At 45.9% G+C, this 24,944-nt stretch overlaps 1 protein-coding gene across 3 annotated transcripts in view; it reads left to right on the top strand.

The window, feature by feature from the left end:
- The window catches only part of F2RL1 (F2R like trypsin receptor 1), a 58,848-nt gene extending 38,084 nt beyond the window's left edge, over positions 1 to 20,764 (top strand). For 2 of the 3 annotated variants that reach the window (XR_011488117.1, XR_011488116.1), the window contains exons 3-4: positions 6,389 to 6,484; positions 18,393 to 18,470. Coding sequence is in view for 1 of the 3 variants with exons in the window: in XM_020902688.2 (XP_020758347.2) it covers positions 9,203 to 9,284; positions 18,393 to 19,474 (1,164 nt within the window). In the remaining 2 variants the exon portion in view is untranslated. Of the gene's footprint in view, positions 1 to 6,388; positions 6,485 to 9,045; positions 9,285 to 18,392 lie in introns of those variants that run through there. The other variant, XM_020902688.2, reaches the window with a different exon arrangement.
- The last annotated feature ends 4,180 nt before the right edge of the window (positions 20,765 to 24,944 follow it).

Consider the following 24,944-nt stretch of genomic DNA (forward strand, 5'->3'; position numbering starts at 1 on the left):
GCTTTCCAGAGGACTTTTACTCACATTTTCTTATTCCACTACCACAACCACCCTGTGCGTTGAGCAGCTATTTCATGTAAGAGAAAGCCGAGACAGAGACCTCACTCTCTGCCACTTTCTGCTCTGTAGCCAGGAAGCACAAAGGACTTTGAGGCAAGTCTCCTACTCCAGCCAGTATACCCATTATGGTAAAGTAGCTCTGCTAAAAAGAGATCTATTAATACATAGGATGTATGCAAATATTTACTGATCCTGTGCTTAGATTATGCTTTAGAACCGCAGTTCCCCATTTCTTAGATTCTTTTCACCTCCATGCAAAACCTTTTCCCCTACTTTGCTCCTTCTCCTGTTTTATAATTTTACTTATTTGTTTATTGTTGGCTGTGCTGGGTCTTCACACTTAGGGGCTTTTCTCTAGTTGTGGTGCACAGGCTTCTCCTGCCGAGGACCAGAGGCTGCAGGGTGCTTGCGCTTCAGCAGCTGCAGGACGTGGGCTCCAGGGCACAGGCCCAGTAGTTGTGGTGCTTGGGCTTAGTTGCTCTGCGGCATGTGGCATCTTCCCGAACCAAGGATCAAACCCGTGTCTTCTGTACTGGCAGGCGGTCTTTACCACTGAGCTGCCAGAAAAGCCCTACTTTGCTCCTTGAGTAAGTAAATATTAAAATCAGGTCAGGATAATCAAATTTAGTAGAGATTTTAAAAAACAATAATACCCAATGCTGGTGAAGATGTGGATGGACATAGATATGCTGCTGATGGGACTATATACCTTGTTTCTGAAGGGTAATTTGATCATAATCATTCAAAGCTTTTAAAATAAACAAAAATTTCTTGGTGTAGCAAATCCACCCATTTCTAAAAATATTTTTTCTTAAAGGAATAGTCTGAGACTGCAGAAAAAAAATGTACATATCAGAATGTTTATCTCTGTTATTTAACACAGTAACAAAAACCTAAAGTAGTACGGATAGTCCATAACAGGCTAAAAAAGGGATATAGTGAGAAGATGAAACCATCTGCAGTAACCAAAAATGGTGCTACGGAAGACTATTTAGACTTTGGGAAGATGTTGCTATGTTGATGAGTGGGAAAAACTAAGAAAAAAAGACTTAGGCAATGTAATCTAATCTGGTTTTTGAAAAGATAGCTCTAACTAGAAAGACTGTAGATCCAATGGTTAAGAGCAGGTATCTGGATTCTTTCTTCCTCCTCCCCTCCCTTCCTCTCTCTCTCCCCTCCCTTCGTTTTGTATTGTCCAGTCTTTTTTTTTTCTACAGTAAACTTAGCATGCGTAATCAGTAAAGAGAAGCATTTCTCCTTTAGATGAGACTATAAGAATGAGCAAGTGGTGGGTGGAGCTCGGGGAAGACTGGAAGCAAAGAGGGAACAACTCGTCTATGAGATTGGGAACAACTACATTCTGGGACTGAATGTCCTTTTTTTTTTTTTTTTTTTTGCCAGTTTATCTAAAGAGGATATTGTAACAGATTCAAGGAAAAGTCACCAGTCAGTCTTCTTAAAATTGGGCTGTGGTTCTCATTCCTGGCGATTATACCTGATTCCTCCAGATAGACACTAAAGCCCTCTCTGGAGAGGGGCCACGTGGCAGGTCTGTCCTTGGCACCGCCCTCTTTCTGCTTATCTCTGAAGAATTAGTTTTCTTCAACTCATCCACCAGAGCTGGGTGGGGGTGGCGGGGGGCTTTAGAAGCCCTCTGGCATGAGGAAGGGAGACTCTGAGGGTTGCCGCACTCAGCCAGTACCACTCAGCTCAGCCTCGGTGAAACAGAGGGGTCTGGACGGGAGACAAAGGTTGGAATCTTCAAGGAGGTCTCTCAGCTTCCCATGGGCTTGCTAGACCTAAAGAAGTAAATTCAAATGATAATATTTTCAGGCATTAGCAACCAACTATTGTTTAGGCTTATGATCTTTGGGATTTGGGTTTTTTTCTTAACTTTTCAGATTTTTTTGTTTCTGCCAAACAATAAAATATCTTTTAAGGAAAAATGTTGCAAGGCTTTTAAACAGGGCTTTGGTGTTGGACCACACATCACTGGGAGGAATGTTAACAGAGAAATGTAGCCCTATCTTACCTTGCTGAAAAGGGATTATGCTGCGGGGGGAGCAGAGCTGGCATCCACATGTCATGAAGAGCCAGGGGAAGGAGTCTGTGCCAGTGGTTTCCTAAGGAAGCAGGCACATGCCAGGGCTGAGGCAGGAGAGCCGTGATTATGCCACGTGGTGATTAGACAGTGGGACAGCTTGTGAGGTGCGGCAGGGTCCTCTGTGGGCAGCATTTGTAGTAGGAGTGACTCTTTCTTCTCCCATTTCCCTCCTCCTACAACTCCTGCCTGATTAAGTCTTTTCTTTTGGTGCCAGCAAAGCCACCCTGTCAATTTCAGTGATGTGAAGATAGGCCGAGAAAGGATGGTTTGACCTTCAGTGTTCTTAGGATGAAATCCAAGGTCTTTTTCATGGTTTCCCTGATAGTTTGGCTGGTAAAGAACCTGCCTGCAAGTCAGGAGACCCTGGTTCGATTCCTGGGTCGGGAAGATCCCCTGGAGAAGGGAAAGGCTACCCACTCCAGTATTCTGACCTGGAGAAGTCCATGGACTATATAGTCTATGGGGTCACAAAGTCGGACACAACTGAGCAATGTTCACTTTCACTTTTCTTGGTAAACAGATGCCTTTCATAGGTGAGTCTTGCCTACTTTTCTAGTTTTATCACGGGCCACTTTCCTTCACATTCTCTTGGTTTCTACCACAGTGTTCCTCAAACTTACCACACTTTCATACTGTGCTTTCCCTCGGGGGCCTGCCTCTGCGCCATCATGCCTGGGATAACAGACACAGACTGGACAGCTGTCCACTCAGCTCCATTTTCCCCTTCTGTGTGGGCACACAGCCTGCCTCACAGCGAGCTATGACCATGTGCCTGATCTCTGGCCAATGGAATGTAGAAATGATTGCGTGCCACTTTCAGACCAGCGCTGTGGAAACTGGGCGTGAAGAATCCTTCTGCTCTTTCCTTCTGCAGTGCCCTCGGAAGCCATGAGTTGACGATGGCAGAACCCCAAGTTGGGAGAAGCCTGGCTCACTTACCACACTTGAAGGAGAACCTTCTACCAAATGCAGACTTGGCTTTGGCTTTGACTTTACATAGGAAAGGAACGTCTATTTCAGTAAAGTGCTAAGATTTGGAGATTATCTGTTATAGCAGTTAGTCTCACTGTAAATCATTCACCTAGGTAACTATTCATCCTTCAAAGCCCTCTTCAGATGACCCCGCCTTCAGGAAGCCTTTTCTGATGCTCCCAGGAGAGAGTCATTCTTTCTCCGTGCATCCACAGTTCTTCAACAACGCATCACTCTCCCTGACCCCTCACCCTCAGTCCTTGACTTACACATTTGAGCATCTACACAATGGAGGTGGAGATAGGGATCTTGGCAATCCTAGCTTCTAGCTGAGCGAGTGAAAGATAGTAGGTGAACAATATATAAGAACTCATCTATTCACAAGTATTTGTTGAACTCACTCTATTGTTCTAGCACTGAGAACACAGGAGTGGACCAAACAGATTAAAAATCTCTGTCCTCTGCATTTTAAAGGTTGACTTTCATAGTGCTTTAGATATTTGCCTTTCTGCATCTTAAGAAAAGTGATTTAAACTGGGACTCAAATAATAACATTTAAGATGTTATAGAGATAAGTGTATCAGAAGCAGCTGCCAGCACTGGATAATGTTACTCTATAAATACTTTTTTAAATGCCACAAAGGAAAAAAAACAAAACAACACAACTCTGTGCTCATGGAGTTTACATTGCAGTGGGGGAACTAGATAATAAGTAAATACACGCAGAACAGCAATGCTGGTGATCCATGCCATGGAGGAAAAGAAAACACGGAGGAAGGAGGGGGAGTATAGGATGGCGCCTTCTTAGACGGTCCTACTGGGAAGAGAGCTTGTTAGCAAATTCCTGGAGGAAGTGAGGACTGAAGCTACGTGGGTGTCTGAGGGAAAAGCATTCCGGGCAATGGTACGGCAAGCGGGTGTGTGTGGCTCGAGCAGAACGAGTGAGGGGAACAGAGAAGATGAAATCAAGGGGGTTTTGTTTGGAGCGCGACGGGGGAGGGCAGGATGTGTAAGGCTGGGACACGCTTTGGTTTGTACTCAGAGGGAAGTGGGGAGCTACTTCAGTATTTTACGTGAGGAAGTGATCTGAACTGACACACAGTTTAACAGGTTCACTCTGACCGCTGTGTTGAGAGAAGGCTGTATATAGGCATATAGGTAAAAGGACAGAGATAAGTCACAAGGCTATTGCCATAATCCGGATAAAAGATAAAGGTCACCTGAACCAGGGTGGTATTTTGGGTATATTTTCAAGGTAGGATTCACTGATATAATGTGGGATATAAGAAGTCACAGATGATTCCAAGATTTCTTTCTTTGAGATTTCTTTCTTGCTTTATCTGTTTACTTATGCCTGTGCTGAGTTTCACACACAGCAAGAGAGGGGGCGACTCTCCCTGCAATACTCCGGCTTCTCATCGTGGGGGCACAGGCTCTACATGCACGGACTCAGCAGTTGCTGGCGCACAGGCTTGGTTGCTTGATGGCATGTGGGATCTTCCCAGACCAGGGGTTGAACCCATGTCCCCTGCATTGGCTGGCAGATGCTTGACCATTAGACCACCAGGGAAGCCCATTCCAAAATTTTTGATCAGAGCAACTGGACGGATGGCATTGCAATTTAAGGAGATGGGAAGACTATGAGAGGGTGAGGTGAGTTAGGAATTTAGTTTTGAACTTAGGTTTGACATGCCTACGGTCACGTCCAACTGGAGGTAAGCAGTAGCTGAATAGATATGTGTCTAGAAAGGAGAAACCTGGGGCAGAGATACAAATTTGGGAGCTGTCAGCATAAAGATGGTATTTAAAACCATAGGATTAGATTAGATCACCCAAGGCAATAAGTGAATTTTTTGAAAAGAAGTCCAAGGACAAACTCAGGGGTACTCCTCCAGAGTGCAGAATTGAGGAAGGTAAGTGAGAACCAGAAAAAAGTCAACCCCTTCTGAGTTGCCAGGGAGACAGGAGGAGAATCAAGATAAGAGTGTTGCAGGAAGTCAAGGGAACATAGCATTCAAGGAGAGAAAGATCAGTTATGCCAAACTCCATAGTCCAGTTGAGCAATATTAAGACTGAGAATTGACCAAAGGACTTACCACATGAAGGTCATTCCTTATCTTGTCCTCAGTGTTTGCTCAATGAACGAGTGAGTGAGTGAATGTTAATATCTCCTCCACCTATATTTGACCAGGACCCAACAGTAGAGGGACCAAGTCTTTTTTTCTCCAGAAAGAGTTTGATCAGCTTCATAAATGACTGTAGAGATGATGGAATGAAATAGCTTTTCCCTTGGTGTCTGGCCTACCCCAATTCCCACTTTATTTCATTAGAACTGTAGGAGGTGGGAAACTGCATGGCGTTCCCAGCCCCTGAAAGCCAGACTGCTTGGAATTGCTTGTGGTTATTTCTCCGTACTGTTCCACACAGCCAAGTCATTCAGGGCAAAAGAGTCAACAAAAGTCAGAAGACAAACACTCTAGTCTCTAAGTCACCGGGAAACATCTGCAAACTGAGTTGAATACATGTAGTCAGGCCTCTGGGAGAAACCACATTCTTGAGATCCTTAACCTGTGGCACTGTTCAGTAAAAATATTTTCTTGGAAATTTTTACAATTCAAGGCATAGTTCTATAAAATACTAATGAAAATTTAAGTTGAAGACAGCTGGCCTTTGATGCATGGTTCTCTGGAAAAAGGAAGACTTCCCCCCTAGGGCGCATTCTACAGTGAGATTCTACATTCTAGATTTCATGAGAATTTACTGTGTACCAGGAACTGTGCTAACTGGGCATAGAGCAAACCTGAATCTTCACGACCAGCCTGTAAGAATGGTCCTGTTATCACTTTCAGATTATAGACATCATAGTTATATATCACAGATGATTCAATGGAGGCTTGGAAGGATTGAGGGGGTCTCATGGGACTGAGTATCTTCCCCAGTGAAGGACCCTCGTGAATGACCTGTTCGCCATCAAGAGATCTTACTCCTGGACAGATGAAGAAGGCCCTGGGGCTGCTTCTAGAAGTCAGCTTTTCCCGGGAAGGAAAGAGGGCACAGTAGTGTGGCCCTGGGAAGCAGCATCCTGAGAACTGGGGTACAGGTGTGGGGTGTAAAGAAGACTCCTGAAAGAAAGGGAGGAAACAAAACACAGTCACAATTTATTTTACCCTCAGGTACTTCTCAACTAAAAAAAAATTGACTCCATCATTTTTTCTTTCTTCCCCCCACAACATATGGTTTGTGGGTTCTTAGTTCTGTGACCAGGGATTGAACTGGGACCATCGGCAGTGAGAGCACAGAGTCTTAACCACTGGACCACCAGAATATTCCCTTGATTCAACTTTACAGGTAAGTGGAATTCCCTCTCCACTTAGAGAGGGTAAGTAGCAAAGTTTATCCCAAGTCACAAATACCTGGAAGGTGAAAGACCAAATTTTGCCTGCAGGGTTATATGGTTTCAGAGGCCGAGCTCTTTCTACATTCCCAAAGGAACTCCAGACAGTAACAATGAGAGGTTCCTAAGACGTGGGGCCACTGAAAGGCGCCCATTAAAAAGAACTGTGTCATTCACTGGACAGCCTCCCCTAGCCCCTCTTGTCTGTGTGTGTGTGTTGGGAAGCAGTCCATTCCTGTTATTCAGAGAGCAATTATTCCATTCTTGTGGTCCATTCAGGGCCATTTGCTTCTCTGCCTTTTCAACCATTTATTTTCCTGCTCCTGTGAGCTCTGTCAGGGCAGAGGGCAGAGGCAGAATGCTAACCCTTTACTTATGTAATTGTGGGGAAATGTCTTATTGGCCATGTGGTTGAAACAACTGGCTAACATGATATTTTAAAAAATAATTTTGTTTATGAATTTGTGGTTGTCCTGGGTCTTCGTTGCCGTCTGGGCTTTTGGGGCTGTTCTTTGCTGCAGTGTGCAGGCTTCTCATTGCGGCGGCTTCTCGTCGCAGAGCACAGGCTCCAGGGCGCACGGGTTTCAGTAGTTACGGCTCGTGGACTCAGTAGTTGTGGCTCCTGGGCTTGAGAGCACAGGCTCAATAGCTGTGGTGCACGGGCTTAGCTGCTCCAAGGCATGTGGGATCTTCCTGGGTCGGGGATTGAACCCGTGTCGTCTGCACTGGCAGGCGGATTCCTTACTCCTGAGCCACCAGAGAAGCCCCTAACACGACATTTTATAAAATTTTGCCTGCCTGAATTATCTGGAACCCCCATTAGTTCTATTAATTGGTCCCATGGTAGGTTCAGCAAGAGGTCCTACTCAGAACACAGGGCCTTTATTAGATGTAAGCTCCATTCTAGAAACTCATAGGCCCGAGATGGAGTATGTTCAGTTACTGATAACATCACTGACACCTGACTCACCAAACTGGTCTAGAAAGAACCATGGACTCCCAGGGCTCAAGATGCTCAAGAGGTGACCTGGACTCATCAGCCTGACCCCTGATCCTGCTAGGGAACTTCTTCTCCAACCTGCAGGACACATGCCCTGGTCCTTTGCTTCACGTCGGACGGTGAGGTGGCCTTAACCTCACCAGGCAGCCCTCAGGACTGGGACTGTTTTTGTTTGTTTTTATTTTGGCCTCACCTGACAGCTGGTGGGGATCTTAGCTCCCCAACCAGAGATGGAACCCTGGCCATGGCAGTGAAAGACACGAGTCTAACCAATGGACTGCCAGAGTATCTGACCTGTTAAAAACCTTTCTACCTTGAGCTGAAAGCATGCGCACAACAGTTCTGCACACAAACTTATAAATATGTGCTAAGTCACTTCAGTCGTGCCTGCCTCTATGTGACCCCATGGACCATAGACTCCATGTGACCTCATGGACGGTAGCCTGTCAGGCTCCTCTGTCCATGAGATTCTCCAGGTAAGAATACTGGAATGGGTTACCACTCCCTCCTCCAGGGGATCTTCCCAACCCAAGGATCGAATCCGCGTCTCTTAAATCTCCAGCATTGGCAGGCAGATTCTTTACCACCAGCGCCACTGGGAAGCCCTATTTGTAAATATGAATGCTTATATAATTCTTCGGACTGTGGGCTCTCAATACAGAAGAGACACCGGTGGGAGCAGTGATTAATAGAAGAAAGCAGAAGGCACAGACTCAAGTTTACATATGATGGACATTTACAATCTGTGACTACCACTGCGTGACTGTGGGCAGTTTGTTCAGCCTTAATTCAGTTTCCTCGTCTGCAAAATGGGAATAATAGCTATTGCATGTTTTTTATGTTCGGGGGATTAATCTAGACTGGGCTCCTGAATCATTTACACGTGGTTCTTTAAGTAGCTGTTAGAGCTGTTTTCTCCCTCCCACTTCACAGACGGGGATGGGCGCCTAGAAGGGGTGAGAGGTTTATGAGGGGTCGCAGCTAGTTAACAGCCGAGCGGAAACTTAAACACAGATCCAGATGACTCTGGCAGGCCCGGACCCCTGCCTGCTCCCCATCGTGTTGGCGGGGGCCCGCAGACGTCCATCCTGCCAATGCAGACTAGAAAGTCACGCCTCATCCCACAGCGCGGACGACACTGTGAGGCCTCTACGAAGTACCCAAGATAACTGCAGCGAGCTCGGGCCTTGGCTGTTTGCCCTTTAGGAAGGGCGGGGATGGGGGTGGATAACGCTGGTTCCGCAGGAGTAATTCAAGGTTAAAGGCGGTTTTTGGCCTTGCGCAGGCCGCGGAGATCCCACGAGAGTGTTCCCGCCTTTCGAAGATTACAGCACAGTTTCTCCGCGGCGGGCGCACCTCGGGCGGCGGGCCGGGGCGGGGACCCCAGCGCACGGCCTGGGGGCCCGGGGGGCCGGGCCGGGACTCCAGGTCTCGGAACCGCGGGGCGGAGCAGTGTGTTCCGGCCCCGGGGCGTGGCCCGCGCAGGTGCGGCGAGAGGCTGGAGTTTCACTGAAACTTATCCGGTTCTCGGGAGGCGTGCGCGCAGGCTCCAATCAGGGGCCCGCGGGGAGGGTGGCTTCCTACCTGAGCCGAGCGGCGAGGGGGTCTCTGAGTTTCGGGGCTGTGGCGGCGGCGGGCTCCCCGTCCGCCCGGCGTCGGCGCTGCTGGAAGGATGCGAAGCCGGAGCGCGGCGTGGCTGCTCGGGGGTGTCCTCCTGCTGGCGGCCTCTGCCTCCTGCAACCAAACCGTCCCAGGTGAGAGGCTCGGCGGGGAGGGGTCGTGCTGCTCGGGAGCGGGGGTCGCGGGCGCCTTGGGTGGGAGGCGGACGCCGGGTGGATGCGCGAAGGGTGCAGAGCGGCCGCCGCCGCCTCCCGGCTCCCGGCGGCTCCGCTTCTGGCTTCAGAGCGGGGGCCTCCGGGGCCCCAGCTGGGACCACCGGCAGGGGCTGACGCCTGCGGAGGCCAGCGGAAGAGAACGGGGTGCTCGCGCCTACGGAGGACCCGGGGGGTTGAGTCCCTCGGGCCCCCCCGGTCTCTTGGCAAACACTAGTCATTGAGGAACTTTCCACACTTTCAGACTCTCCTGCCTAGTCCTGCGGGACCCGCGGCGTTGGAGAGTTGATGGCCTCTTAGAGCGGCCTGGGAACCTTCTGCGTCGCTTTCTGAGCCTCCTGCAACTTCTGGAGGCCCCTCTTTGGGGTCGGCCCTGGGCATTCAACCTGCCGCCCCGCCCCGCCCCAGGGCCGGCAGCTCTGGGACGGCTCGTGGCCGGAGTGGGGAAGCCAGGGCCGGGCCCCGTTGGGTTCTTTGGGTGCCAGGCGCTCCCTCCGGGTTGTAGGCCGGTCGAACAGGTGAACGAATGGAACTTCTTGAACCCTGCTTTACATTCGACCAGGTGACTTCTGGGCCCCGGGTTTCCCGGCCCTTCGGTGCCACACTGGCCGCCACCAGGCCCGTAGGCCCGAGGCTGCCCGCGCCGGGCACGGAAGGACCCGGGAGCCTCCCTGCGGGTGCGCGGGTACCAGCTTGGGCGCCGCAGCCGGTGCCCGGGTGAGTTCGGACTTGCCAGGCGGGAGGGGCCGTCTCCCTGGCTGAGCTGCCCTCCGGGGCGTGGGCGCTCTCAGGCCGCGTGTCGCCTAAGTTCAGTCCAGTCGCTCAGTCGTGTCCGACTCGGCGACCCCGTGGAATGCCGCACGCCAGGCTTGCCTGTCCGCCAAGCCCCGGAGCCTACTCAAACTCATACTGTGATGCCAACGGATGGGGAGCCTTAAAAGGGAAGCTTTTGTTTCCCTGCGAAATCTGTAGACCTGTTGTTAAGGCAGCTTCTCACTTTTATCCTCTTCGTGAAGACACTGTGAAAGAGCAAGTCACTGTGAGTGTGAATCAGAAGAATGTGATTCTTTTCCTTCTGCAGCTACAGAAAAGGGTATTATTGTGGTGGATACTTGAAAAACCACACCCCTGGTACGCATTTTATTGTCAGCATTAGAATAAAGATATTTATTTCCTTTAAGTACTGAAACTGTGATGACTGCATGTCCCTTTACTGTTCTGTTTTAAACTTACAAACCTAAAATTTAGGAGCAAGGCTTAGTATGTGCAGACATCTATAAAATGTGAGGATGTGGATTCCTCTATTTCATGATTCAGAGGGTTCCTATAGGGAGCTTGCCTGAGTGTTTGGCTTGTTCTTGTTAACAAAGTGAGGGGCAGGAGCTGGGGGCATTTCTGAAGTATAAGGTGGACTTCATTGAACAACAACGACAAAGATCAAGTTACTTGTTAAACAGGACTATTCAATATTGCACTTTTTTCCCCTTCCACATACTCTTACTCCTTTGCAGGGTAACTTTGCTAAAGGGTCAGTTCAGTAACAGTGAGACTTCGGGTAGATGGAGCTTCCCCCACAACTTGAAACTAAGTTGGTTTTGGTAAGAAACGTGGCATCACCGGTGTTTCTGACCCTCAGCACCTGTCTTTACTCACCCCCAGATATCCCGTTCAGTTTGCAGCAGGATGCATCCTAGACTTTTCTTCCCAAAGGTTTCCCCCCAGAAGACTGCCTTATGGAAGGGAACTCAGCCTAGAGAGTAACCTTATCATTTCACAGATGGAGGCCACAGAATTGAGGGGGACAGGCAAGGAGAACTCTCCATCATACCCCTGCCTTCTTTCCTATCACGAGATAGAGATGTGTGTTAGTGACTCTTTGTGACCCCAGGGACTGTAGCCCGCCAGGCTCCTCTGTCCACGGGATTCTCCATGCGAGAATACTGGAGAGGGTAGCCGTTCCCTTTTCCAGAGGATCTCTCAGACCCAGGGATAGAACCCGGGTCTGTTGCATTGCAGGTGGATTCTTTACCCTCTGAGTGATGGATGGTTATTTCTGTAAATAGTTGTATCTCTCCCCCAACTGGATCACGTACTCCAGGAGGCCAGGGACCCCTCATGGCACCTCCATCACCATGGCCCAACACATCACTTTCCCTAAAGAACACTATTATTCAGTAAATAGTGAATGAAAAATGAAGAAAAGGGGCTGCCCCAGAGTTACCTGGCAGTTGATGGCAGTTTGGCATTTAAATTGGCTTTTTTCAGGTACTTAATTTTCTACTGTGTCACAAGCCTGAGAAGTCCCCTGTAATGCAATCATTCCATTTTTCTTTTGGACATTGAAACTTGTGTTCTCTTTGTAACTGAACATTAATGATAGAAGCCGTATGTGATTACTGTAAAGGAAAAATAAGTCCAAAAAGGAGGTGGCATTAATTAAATCACCCTCATTACCCAAAGCATTGCTAACATTTTGGTTTCTAGCCTTTCTCATGCTTTCATACATCCACACACAAAATATGTATTCATAAATAGAGAAATAATTTTTGTACAACTATGTGTTTATATAAACATCAGTCAGTTGTCATTGCTCAATCGCTAGGCTAGGCCTGACTCTTTGCGACCCCATGGACTGCAGCATGCCAGGCTCCTCTGTCCTCCAAAATTTCTTGGAGTTTGCCCAACTCATGTCCATTGAGTTGGTGATGCTTCTAACCGTCTCATCCTCTGCTGCCCCCTTCTCCTTTTGCAGCATCAAGGGTCTTTCCCAGCATCAGGGTCTTTTCCAATGAGTAAAAGTAAACATCAGTAGTGAGTAAACATCAATGACCAAACATCAGTAGCAGCATGTTAGTAAATATAAAATGTTTTTAATGAGTCTAAAATGTTACCAGTGGATGTATAATAATTTTTAACTGGTCCTCTGTTGATAGACCCATGGGCTACTTTCCATGTTTTGTAATAAGAGAGGACACTGCAACGAACATGAAGATGGGACCTTAAATTTGTGTTTGGTCACCTGCCTGACCTTGTAGTTACTAATTAATTTTGATAGGTGATGTTTTAGTGAAGTGTGTGTTTGACTTTCTTACGATTTTGTTAGCTGGGCAAATGTTGAGAGGAAAACAGTTCATCCTGAAAGAACACAAGAAATTTGACTATAAAGTGTCCCTAGAGAGGGTACCAAGAAATGGAAGCTTTTCTTTTTTGATCTGTGCTCCCAAAGTTCAGAGCAAAAGAATATTTGGGGGTGAGGAGGATAATAGGGGAAAGAACACAAGAGGAGAGTTTAAACAAATAAAGTAGCTGCTCTATACTTGCTTATGTTGGGAGGGTGGGCCACGGAAGGAAGCTTAATATAACAAAGAACAGGTAATGTTTTTAAAGTTAAAAGTGCAAATCAAAAAGGTTAAAAGTGAAACATCCCCGTTCTCTTCCTTCTTCACTCACAACAGACTTCTTTATGCAGAAATACATGTATTGTGTAACAGTAGAAGAATCATACTGTACATGCTATCCTACAGTTTTTTTTTATCTATGCGATCTAGTCATGGTCAATATAGGAAAATCTGTCCATACTTTTGTAGGGGGAACATTATTCATTGTATAAATGCCATAAATTATTGAACTCGCCTTTTTTGTTTTTTGATGGACATTGAAACTATCGTTTTTGTTTTACCATAGTAAATGATATTCTAGTAAATATTCTTTTTTTTTTTTCGTTTATTTATTTTTTTTCCATTTATTTTTATTAGTTGGAGGCTAATTACAACATTGCAGTGGTTTTTGTCATACATTGAAATGAATTAGCCATGGATTTACATGTATTCCCCATCCCGGTCCCCCCTCCCACCTCCCTCTCCACCCGATCCCTCTGGGTCTTCCCAGTGCACCAGGCCCGAGCACTTGTCTCATGCATCCAACCTGGGCTGGTGATCTGTTTCACTATAGATAATATACATGTTTCAATGCTGTTCTCCTGAAACATCCCACCCTCGCCTTCTCCCAGAGTCCACAAGTCTGTTCTATACATCTGAGTCTCTTTTTCTGTTTTGCATATAGGGTTATCGTTACCATCTTTCTAAATTCCATATATATGCATTAGTATACTGTATTGGTCTTTATCTTTCTGGCTTACTTCACTCTGTATAATGGGCTCCAGTTTCATCCATCTCATTAGAACTGATTCAAATGAATTCTTTTTAATGGCTGAGTAATATTCCATGGTGTATATGTACCACAGCTTCCTCATCCATTCGTCTGCTGATGGACATCTAGGTTGCTTCCATGTGCTGGCTATTATAAACAGTGCTGCGATGAACATTGGGGTGCACGTGTCTCTTTCAGATCTGGTTTCCTCGGTGTGTATGCCCAGAAGTAGGATTGCTGGGTCATATGGCAGTTCTATTTCCAGCTTTTTAAGAAATCTCCACCCTATTCTCCATAGCAGCTGTACTAATTTGCATTCCCACCAACAGTGTAAGAGGGTTCCCTTTTCTCCACATCCTCTCCAGCATTTATTGCTTGTAGACTTTTGGATAGCAGCCATCCTGACTGGCGTGTAATGGTACCTCATTGTGGTTTTGATTTGCATTTCTCTGATAATGAGTGATGTTGAGCATCTTTTCATGTGTTTTTTTGCCATCTGTATGTCTTCCTTGGAGAAATGTCTGTTGAGTTCTTTGGCCCATTTTTTGATTGGGTCATTTATTTTTCTGGAGTTGAGCTGGAGGAGTTGCTTGTATATTTTTGAGATTAATCCTTTGTACGTTGCTTCGTTTGCTGTTATTTTCTCCCAATCTGAGGGCTGTCTTTTCAGCTTGCTTATAGTTTCCTTTGTTGTGCAAAAGCTTATAAGTTTCATTAGGTCCCATTTGTTTATTTTTGCTTTTGTTTCTAAAATTCTGGGATGTGGGTCATAGAGGATCCTGCTGTGATTTATGTCAGAGAGTGTTTTGCCTATGTTCTCCTCTAAGAGTTTTATAGTTTCTGTTCTTACATTTAGATCTTTATTCCATTAAGCCCAGAGATAAATCCACGAACCTATGGTCACCTTATCTTCGACAAAGGAGGCAAGGATATACAATGGAAAAAAGACAACCTCTTTAACAAGTGGTGCTGGGAAAACTGGTCAACCACCTGTAAAAGAATGAAACTAGAACACTTTCTAACACCATACACAAAAATAAACTCAAAATGGATTTTTTCGTTTATTTTTATTAGTTGGAGGCTAATTACTTTACAATATTGTAGTGGTTTTTTCCAGACATTGACATGAATCAGCCATGGATTTACATGTGTTCCCCATCCCAATCCCCCCTCCCGATCCCCCCTCCCGCCTCCCTTCCCGTCCCATCCCTCTGGGCCTTCCCAGTGCACTAGCCCTGAGCACTTGTCTCATGCGTCCAGCCTGGGCTGGTGATCTGTTTCACCCTTGATAGTATACTTGTTTCAATGCTATTCTCTCGGAACATCACACCCTCACCTTCTCCCACTGAATCCCAAAGTCTGTTCGGTACATCTGTGTCTCTTTTTCTGTTTTGCATATAGGGTTATCATTACCATCTTTTTAAATTCCATATATATGCATTAGTATACTGTATTGGTCTTTATCTTTCTGGCTTACTTCACTCTGTATAGTGGGCTCCAGTTTCATCCATCTCATTAGAACTGATTCGAATGAATTCTTTTTAATAGCTGAGTAATATTCCATAATGTATATGTACCACAGCTTTCTTATCCATTCATCTGCTGATGGGCATCTAGGTTGCTTCCATGCCCTGGCTATTGTAAATAGTGCTGCGATGAACATTGGGGTACACATGTCTCTTTCAGATCTGGTTTCCTCGGTGTGTATGCCCAGGAGTGGGAGTGCTGGGTCATATGGCAGTTCTATTTCCAGTTTTTTAAGGCATCTCCACATTGTTCTCCATAGTGGCTGTACTAGATTGCATTCCCACCAACAGTGTAAGAGGGTTCCCTTTTCTCCACACCCTCTCCAGCATTTATTGCTTGTAGACTTTTGGATATCTAGTAAATATTCTTGTACATACACTATTTTTGTGCACTGTAGCTAATATACATGCAGAACAAATTCCTAGCAGTAAATCAGTGGGTCATAGGGCAAGCACACTTAAAATTTTTGATATTTTGCCAAATTGCCCTTCGAATAGATTACACCAGTTTACACGCCTCTGAAAAAGCAATCGAAATGACATAGAAGGGTATAAAGGTAAGAAAAGTTAAGTTCTCCCCCCACCACCCATGTTACTCTAGAGATGGCCAGAGTTTATGGTGTAGTGGATGTTTTCCTAGACTTCAGATTTGTTGACAAATTATAATTTTGTTATATAGATGGAAGCATATTATTCCACCAGTGGCTTTTTTCAGTTGACGTTATATTGTGACTGTCATTGCATTTCAGTGTTTATTAAGTATCTTCACCCTGTAAAATAGAGATGACGTTGTCTGGTTTACGGATGGGTTATATAGTTAGAAGCTGGGATGGCGTCCGTTCTAGACAAGTTCTGTGAGTTGAGGACACGGTCTGAGGTCGAAGCCCATGCCCTGTGCTGGAAGGACTTCAGGGAACTTTGGGCAGCAGCTTGACGTTCAGCAGTGTTGGTGTGAGCAGTTCTGGCGTTGCTCAGTCATACCGAGTGGCATGCTGGCTGTGTGCTCTGCCACTGGTTCGATGAACACAGCTAATACGAATGGTAGTCTAGAGTGCAATCAGTCAGGGTTCTAGGTGCGAATATTCTCAGGAAATCTTTCTTTCTCACTCTTTGAATCCTTCCCTACCTTTTTGTAGTATTTCTGGCTCCTTCCCCACCCCCCTTTATTTTAGTATCCTAATATAAAATAGATTTTTATCTCTTTGCATGAACTTTTGTGACCTGGTGTATGTTTGTTTTTATGGAAAATTCTAGACACATGAGGGTAGAATGTTCCAGTGAATCCCTGGTACCCCTCAGTCAGCTTTAGTAATGACACCTCAGCCTTCCATCAGGTGTCATTCTTTAACAGGTTTATTAAGGTGTAACTTGCAAACCATACAGTTCACCTATTCAAAGTCTGCAATTCAATGCCTTTTAGACTATTCACAGATAATCTATCCATCACCACAATCAACTTTAGAATATTTTTTACCCTATAAGAACACTCCAGCCTATTCCTTAGCCATCATCCCCCAATCTGCCCCATTCCCCAGCTCCTGGCAACCACTAATGTGTTTTTTTTTGTCTGTGGATTTGCCTATTCAGAACATTTATTATAAATGGACTCCTACAATACATACTCCTGAGGCTTCTTTCAAAAGCATAATCTTTTCAAGCTTCACCTGTAGCATGTATCAGTACTTCGTTTCCTTTTATTGCTAAATCATGTTCCGTTGTAGGCACAGACCACATTTTGTTTACCCATTCACCAGGTGATAGACGTCTGGGTTATTTCTCCTTTGGGGCTCTAATGAGTGCTGCTGTCCTGAGCATTGCTGTACAGTTTTCTGTGTTTTCCTGTGCCCTGGGTGTAGTTAGGAGTAGGAATCACTGGGTTGTATGGCACTTCTGTGGTGAGCCGTTTGAGGAACTGCCAGATGGTTTTGCACAGTGGCTGTACCACTTTGCCTTCCCACCAGCCGTGTCTTAGGTAGAAGAGGAAAAAATGATGACAACACATACAGATGATCAGATAAGCTTGTGAGTAGGTTGAGCATCCTTCCTGGTATGAACATGCCTTGGTGAAGGGCTGCTCTTCCCCAGAATTAAAGTCAGGTCCTTCTATGTCCTTACACTGTCCCTCACTTTGTTCTGCAGGTCGATGAATACTTGGTTGGGGCAGGATGTAGGCTGGCTATGCCATTCATTCTTTATTTCTGAAGTTTAATTCATAATTTGGGGATGAGAGTGGAAGTTGTTAAAGCTTAGCATATTACTTGCTTAAATGTCAGAATACAAATTTGTCTGAACAGAAATCGTGCACCCAGCTGCCCGGTGACCTTGAGGTCAGCAGGCTTGCTGCCCGCTCTTCCGCATGGGCAGGTCTCCAGGAAGCCTTAGTGAAGCGGGAGGTCCCTGCTCTGGCTGGACTGTCCTTGTATGTAGAGAGGCAGTGTCTCTGAGCTCCTGGGAACCTCGCTGTGTTGGCCTTTGTTTGGGCTAAGGAGTGATGGGCCAGGCTGAGTTGTCTTGCAGTACAAATGAGGTAGATGGCCATTATGAGAACAGTTGGAGACTAATGAGTGTGGACAGTTTGTAAAACTAAATGATATACTGTCAATTTTTCCAGGATTCATAGAAATCATTGTTATGTTGTACACATACTTCAGAACCCTCCCATTAAAAAAAATACCCATTGTAAAAGTAAACACACCACATACACACACACACACACACACACACAGCAGGGGGACTTCTCGAGTGGTCCACAAGTTCAGATTTCATCTTTCAGTGCAGGGGGTGCAGCTTCAATCACTGGTCAGGGAGCGAAGGTCCCACGTGCCACATGGCCAAAAATCCAAAACATAAAATAGAAGCAGTATTATAACAAATTCCACAAAGACTTGAAAAATAGAAAATTAGGATTAAAAAAAATAACGACAACAAAAATAGCACAGCAGGCACACGAGTCCAGACCACAGAGATCCCAGTGATCCCACCACCCATCACAAGCCCCGGAAGCACTGTGTGCGCCCTCCTCCTGCCCGCCTTCTTTCTCTGCCTTCACACAGCGCGGGGAGCTTTCTTCATCTACCCCGCCCTGGAGAAAGGCAGGCTCGCCAGCACACGGTCCTCTCGGGCTTCCGCCCATTCTTGCGCAGCCCGTTTCACTGCTGCTTTTTCTCCTCAGCTGCTGTCCTCCTTTCCTCCTCTGCCCGAGCTTTCAGGTGATAACTGACGTGCTGGCGCCATCTTGCCCGTGACCTTCCCACCAGCCGTTCTTTCTCTGAAGCGCTTGTGTTTGGACAAACCGGCATCTCTGTGGAAACTGATTGCTGTAATGACCCTTGTCCGCCTTGCCTTTCTTGTGCAGGAAACAAGAGACCGTCTAAAGGAAGGAGCCTCATTGGCAGAGGAGTGACGGCGAAACCAGGCTTCTCCGTGGATGAGTTTTCTACCTCCGTCCTCACTGGAAAGCTGACCACTGTCTTCCTTCCAGTTGTCTACACGATCGTATTCGTGGTTGGTTTGCCAAGCAATGGCATGGCCCTGTGGGTCTTTCTTTTCCGAACAAAGAAGAAGCACCCCGCTGTGATTTACATGGCCAACTTGGCCTTGGCCGACCTCCTCTCGGTTACCTGGTTCCCCCTGAAGATCGCCTATCACATCCATGGCAACAACTGGACTTACGGGGAGTCTCTTTGCAAGGTGCTCATTGGTTTTTTCTATGGCAACATGTACTGCTCCATCCTCTTCATGACCTGCCTCAGCGTGCAGAGATACTGGGTCATCGTGAACCCCATGGTGCACCCCAAGAAGCAGGCAAACATTGCCATCGGCGTCTCCCTGGGAATATGGCTGCTCATTCTGCTGCTTTCCATCCCCTTGTACGTCGTGAAGCAGACCGCCTACATCCCGGCCCTTAACATCACGACCTGCCACGACGTTTTGCCGGAGGAGGTGCTGGTGGGAGACATGTTCAATTACTTCCTCTCTCTGGCCATCGGGGTCTTCCTGTTCCCAGCCTTCCTCACGGCCTCAGCCTATGTGCTCATGATCCGGACCCTCCAGTCTTCTGCCATGGATGAGAGCTCAGGAAAGAAGAGGCGGAGGGCCATCAAGCTCATTGTGACCGTGCTGGCCATGTACCTGATCTGCTTCACTCCCAGTAACCTCCTGCTCGTAGTGCACTACTTCCTGATCAAGACCTGGGGCCAGAGTCACGTCTACGCCCTGTACATCGCCGCCCTCTGCCTCTCCACCCTCAACAGCTGCATCGACCCCTTTGTCTATTACTTCATCTCACAGGACTTCAGGGATCACGCCAAGAATGCTCTTCTCTGCCGGAGCGTCCGTACTGTAAAGCAGATGCAGGTATCCCTCTCGTCAAAGAAATTCTCGGGGAAATCCAGCTCTTACTCTTCTAGTTCAACCACTGTCAAAGGCTCCTACTGAGTGGTCCGGTTCCTCGGTGGAAGTTCTGCTGGAGGCTTTGGAGCCTGCTTAGCATTCCGGAGATGCTTCTGTTGTTTCCTAACCAAGTAGGTTTCACCACATACCATGTATATGCAGCACCTCTCAGGGTGGCTGGAAGCTTCCCTCTTTGCATGAGGAAAGTCCCCCCAGTTCACGTGGAATGTCAGTTTCAGAATTCCTCTACTCAGGGGCTCCCAGAAATGGAACTGATCAAAGCAGACTTTTCAGACGGTGCAGAAAAGACAGAAGCCCCATGATATGCAAAGATTAGTCTTGGCATGAAGGCTTAACTTTTTAGCTGCAGCTACGTTTCTTTTACATCTGGGGTTGATCCAGCTGTATCCAGCCCTGTATCCAGGGCTTCAGGGCCCTCAGAGAAGATCAGTACAGTTGACTGGCTCTACAGATGGGGAAACTAAAGAGGTGGGGGAGCTGCCGCAAGTCAGGTTTGAAGGGTGGGGTTCTTGTACCACTTCATCAAAATCATTGTGTATCTTGTTTGAAAATGTAGATTTATCGTACTCAGGAATCAGAGCTCAGAGTCTGGGGCAGGGCCCAGGAACCTGCATTTTAACAAGTCTTTCTTACACTCCAGCGTTTGGGAACCTTTGGTCTGGGTACTGCTTCCACTTGACAAGGAGCCATGGCAATTTTTGAAAAATGAACCAAAACAGAACGTTTTGTGTCTCTTTTCCGTCCAGCTCAGAACAGAGTCTGTTCATTGACTCATTGGGACTTCCAATCATTTCTTTATTAATGCTTTGAGCTTTTGTATGTATTGTTGTCACTTCAAGGAAAATACGACGAGCATTTTAAATGTGGAAAAGCTAATTTTGTGTCTTTACTGACTTCAGTGAAATCTTCATGTTGTCCGAATAGATTTTTTCACAACTAAGTATAGTGTTTACCACTTAGTATTTTTAGAAATTATTGGACTATTTATTGCCAGTTTTGTTGACTTTTTAGCAAATATGAAATGATAAAGCCGTCTCTTGAGTTTGAACCACATCTGTTTGGAAAAGAACACTAAAATAGAGATGATTTGCAATGTATTTTAAAAGGTACTTGACTCCAAGCTGACTTTATAGAACTGTTGTATTTGTGACCTTTTAAAATAATTATTTTACTGTATGATTGATTTATAAATAACACATAATTTTTATTTTTTACTACTTTTCTCTGAATTGTGTGGTTTTTGCTTTCATTTTTGTTTTCAAGGAACGAAGAGTAGGGAAATAAAGGCATCACTCTTCTAAGAAGAAATGAAAATGATTCTCACATCTTATTTTTTATGTAAAGAGGGTCATATTGTACACATTGCTCTGTAATAATTATTTTTCTTTTAATTACATTTTAGAATTCTTCACATGTCTGCATCTATGGATTGACCTCCATTTTTAAAGGATACAAGCTACTTAATATTTTGGGTATATTGTGAGGTTTTAGTCATGTGGTCATTTCCATACTTATGGCTCCTGGAGTTGTTTCTCTCTCCCTCTCCTTTTTTGTCTGTTAAAACAGTGCCACACTGAACCTCCGTATGTAGGCGTCTTTGTGAGTATTTCTGTAGGATGGGGGCTTCCTTGATGGCTCAGCAGGTAAAGAATCTGCCTGCAATGCGGGAGACCTGGGTTTGATCCCTGGGCTGGGAAGATCCCCTGGAGAAGGGAACAGCTACCCACTTCAGTATTCTGGCCTGGAGAATTCCATGGACTGTATAGTCCGTGGTGTTGCAGAGTCGGATACGACTGACCGACTTTCACTTTCATTGTAGGATGAGTTCCAGAAAGTAGAATGGCCAGGTCAAAAGTTGGGTGCTCATTTTAAATTTTGGTAACACTTGCCAAATGGCCTTCAGTAACATATACTTCTACCAAAAAGTGTGTTTGCACTTATTTCCAGAAATGCTCATCCATCAGTCTTTTGAAATGTTTGGAAAAACATCTGTTGCACTAGTTCGTACTGAGGCAGCAGGGCTCCCGCCAGGCAAGGCTGAATTCTGACTCCGTCATGTCTTTGTTTTGGTTTCCTGAGGAAGATGCTTCTCTGTGCCTCAGTTTCTTGTTTGTAAAATGCAGATTAGGATGAAATGTTTGGCACGTCCTCATAAGTTTAGTGTAGCATTATTACTGTTCGTCTCTGACGACTGATGTGATCTCATTTCTGGTCTGCCGCCTTCCGCTTCTTGGCCAGATACACCCTGCATTCCTTGCCGGCTCAGCCCTCCGTCTCATAGCAGGCTTCCTCCTGGTCGGCTTGCTTCCATTTACAGGTGAGAAAGCAAAAGATGGCCTACCCAGGGTAAAAGCGAGCAGAAACAAACGGATCACAGGCTGATCCAGTGGAAAGCATTTTTTTGGTCTTTGCTATTTCTTTGTTAGTCATTTTTATAATACATGCTGATAATAAAAAAAAATCAAACAATAAAAATATATAAAATGAAAAATGTACTTCTTTGCCACTCATGTCCATTCTTATCTCACAAAGGGAACTAATTTTTACAATTGTTTATAGAAAATGTATGTACTTTGTATGTTATACTCTAAGAATGAATGTGTTTGTGTATGTAAACACATATACGTACATGTATATGCCAACTTCTAAATTAATTCACATGGATCTTCCTCCTCTTGTTCAGTGACTAGGTTGTATTCCATACCTGAGTGATCATAATTTAATCCCTACCCTAAGGAAGAAGGCTTCTTCTTGGTTCATTTTCACCAAATCTGTGAATCTACATGAAGGAAGGGTACAAGAAATGATCTGGGAAATAGAATCATAAGAGTGTCTGTTTGCTGAATCAAATGCTCCTCCAGCGGAGTTTGTTTCTTTTCCCTTTGAGGCCCTGCTCTGCCTGAATCCGGCCCAGCCAGTGGCGGGGCGGGGCAGGCCAGCTGAGGGACTCTGGCCCTGGGCTCAGGAGGGCCCTGGGCGTGCCTGTCTTCCCTCTGTTCCCTATCTTGCTGGGCTCTGCTTTTTCTAAACTATCTGACAGCTTGAATGTTGCACTGCACTGGCTCTAGTGACTAAAGGAGGGCTCTCTGAATTTGAAAGCGAACGTGGATTTGTGTCCCATTGTGCAGGACACGCGCTAAACTGAAGTTGTTTGGGCATTTCTCTTTTTGTCATTTCAGTTGTTTGCAGCAGGAGTTTCAGAGGTAATTAATTTCCCTGTTACCAAGACTTCCTCAATCCTGGGGCTATAATCTCATCAGTATGCATAGTTTAGGGATTGCAACTTTGTTCCTGTAACTTTTCTCCTTTGGAGATGCTTAAGAGGACTGGAATTTATCACCGAATCAAAGGTACAGTTTGCTACACTGTTCCCTGGTCTCATCAATTAAAACCGTGGGTCTGGGCCGCAGAGTTTGGTTGTTGTCTTAAAAAGCGAAGTTTCTGATGTTACACTAGTCAAAGGCATGTGTTTAGTCCACCCCCACTGCTCATTCTGAAGAGGGAAAACCAAACTCGGGGCTCGGTCCTCCATTTTACCCAAGCCTTGGAAAGTCACTGAGATGGTTGGTCTGTTTAAATGTAAGTCACTGGGGTCCCTCAGGTCACACTCTGGAAATGGCCTTATTGAGGGAGAGTGTGAGCTGCCTTTGTCTCTACCTGTTAGTCAGCCTGTGGAGCATTTCCCGGTGTCTGTCTCTACTGATGAGGAGCGAGGCGTGACGAGCCACGGTTCACCACCTCCTGCAGAAACTGCAGCCCGAGCCTGTGGGCTCCGTGAACTCTGGTTAACTCATCAGCACCCCGAAAGTGTGAGTGGCTCATACATTCACCTTGCGACTGTTTTCTTCTTTTCCTTTATTTGTTTTTAATTAGAGGGTTATTACTTTGCAATATTGTGATGGCTTCTGCCAGACGTCAGTGTGAATCAGCCACAGGTATCCTTACGTCTCCCCTCCCTCCCTTTCCACCCCTCCAGGTTGTCACCGAGCACCAGCTTTGCATCCCACGCTTACTGCAACATTGTCGCCTTATTAAATGCAAATGAATAAACCAGGATCCCAATTTTAGCAGCATTCTAATTGTAGGATTAATGTTCTCAGTGAAATTAGTCATCTTAAACAAAACCAAAAACCAAAACCCAGTGTTTGTGTTACTGGAAAACCTGTGAAGAAGAGACTATTCTAAAGCCAGGTCCTGAGAGTGGGAGAAAATCAAGGAGAACAGAAGGACAAGAAGGCTTAGGAACGGCCATTACTATGGCTTCTCTCTTAATATTGTGATGCTTAAACCTTAAAAAAAAAAAATTATAAAAGTAATAGTGGTTGTTGTAAATAAATCTGAGAATATCAGAGTGCATACTGAAAAGTGGACATAGTCCCTCCCTACCCACCCAGGTCAGAGCGTGGCCTCTTTGGAGGTGTTTTCTATGCATGAATAAATGTAAGCGCCCATATGCTTTTTTGTTTTAATAGTAAAAGAGGAGTTTATACTACCTATATCTTTTATGCATAATCAATTTCCTCAAAAACTTAGTGGTTTAAAATAACAGCCAACATTCACTGACCCGCGCGGTTTCTGTGAGTCACCACCTGGGAGCCGTTGAGGCAGGTGGTTCTGGCACGGGGTCTCGGGAGGCTGCAGCGCCCTGAAGGCTTGGCTGGAACTGGAGGATCCCCTTTCCCGTGTGGCTTCCTCACAGGCCTGGCGTGCTGGTGCTGGCTGCGGGCAGGATTCCTGGTTCCTCCCTGCAAGGGCTTGTCCACAGTCCTGCTCAAGTGACATCGTAACCTGAAGGTTGCCTTTCCCCGAAATGAGGGATCCAGAGAAAACGGAGGCGTTGCACTGCCTGTTGGAGCCTGGCCTCCGGCGTCATCCGCCGTCGTCTCCACCTTACTCTACGGGTCATGTATGTATCAGATAGCTTCAGTTCACTTGGGAGGAGACTACAGACTACGTAAGGGCATAAATACCAGCACGCAAGGATCACTGGAGGCCGAATTGGAGGCTGGATACCACACTACAAACACATCTTGGATATTGTTTCCTTATCAGCACTTATAGATTGACCTCATTATCTTAAATGGCTCTACCCACTGTATGGATATACTAAAAGGAATCCTCTAGCTTTTAAGTCATTTCCAATTTTTTTTTTCTTTTGGCTATACTTGTATTGCTATTCAAGCAGTCTTTGGGTAAATATCTTTCTATGTCTTTACATACTTGTTCACTCAGTATCCTTCCACTGGGTACTATGTGCCAAGTTATGCTCAAGACACAGGGATATTGTGGAGAACAGAATAGACAAGATCCCTGTTCTCACTGAGTTTACTTCCTAATGGGGCAGAGACCAGAAGTAAGAAAAATATCTAATAGTAGTAAGTTCTAAGAGAGGGTAAATGCTAGGAGTCTTTTGTACTATGGTATCAGGGAAGGTTTCTGCTGCTGCTAAGTCGCTCAGTCGTGTCCAACTCTTAGCGACCCCATGGACCCCGCA

Source organism: Odocoileus virginianus, chromosome 6 (assembly GCF_023699985.2).
Source record: "Odocoileus virginianus isolate 20LAN1187 ecotype Illinois chromosome 6, Ovbor_1.2, whole genome shotgun sequence".
NCBI lineage: Eukaryota > Metazoa > Chordata > Mammalia > Artiodactyla > Cervidae > Odocoileus > Odocoileus virginianus.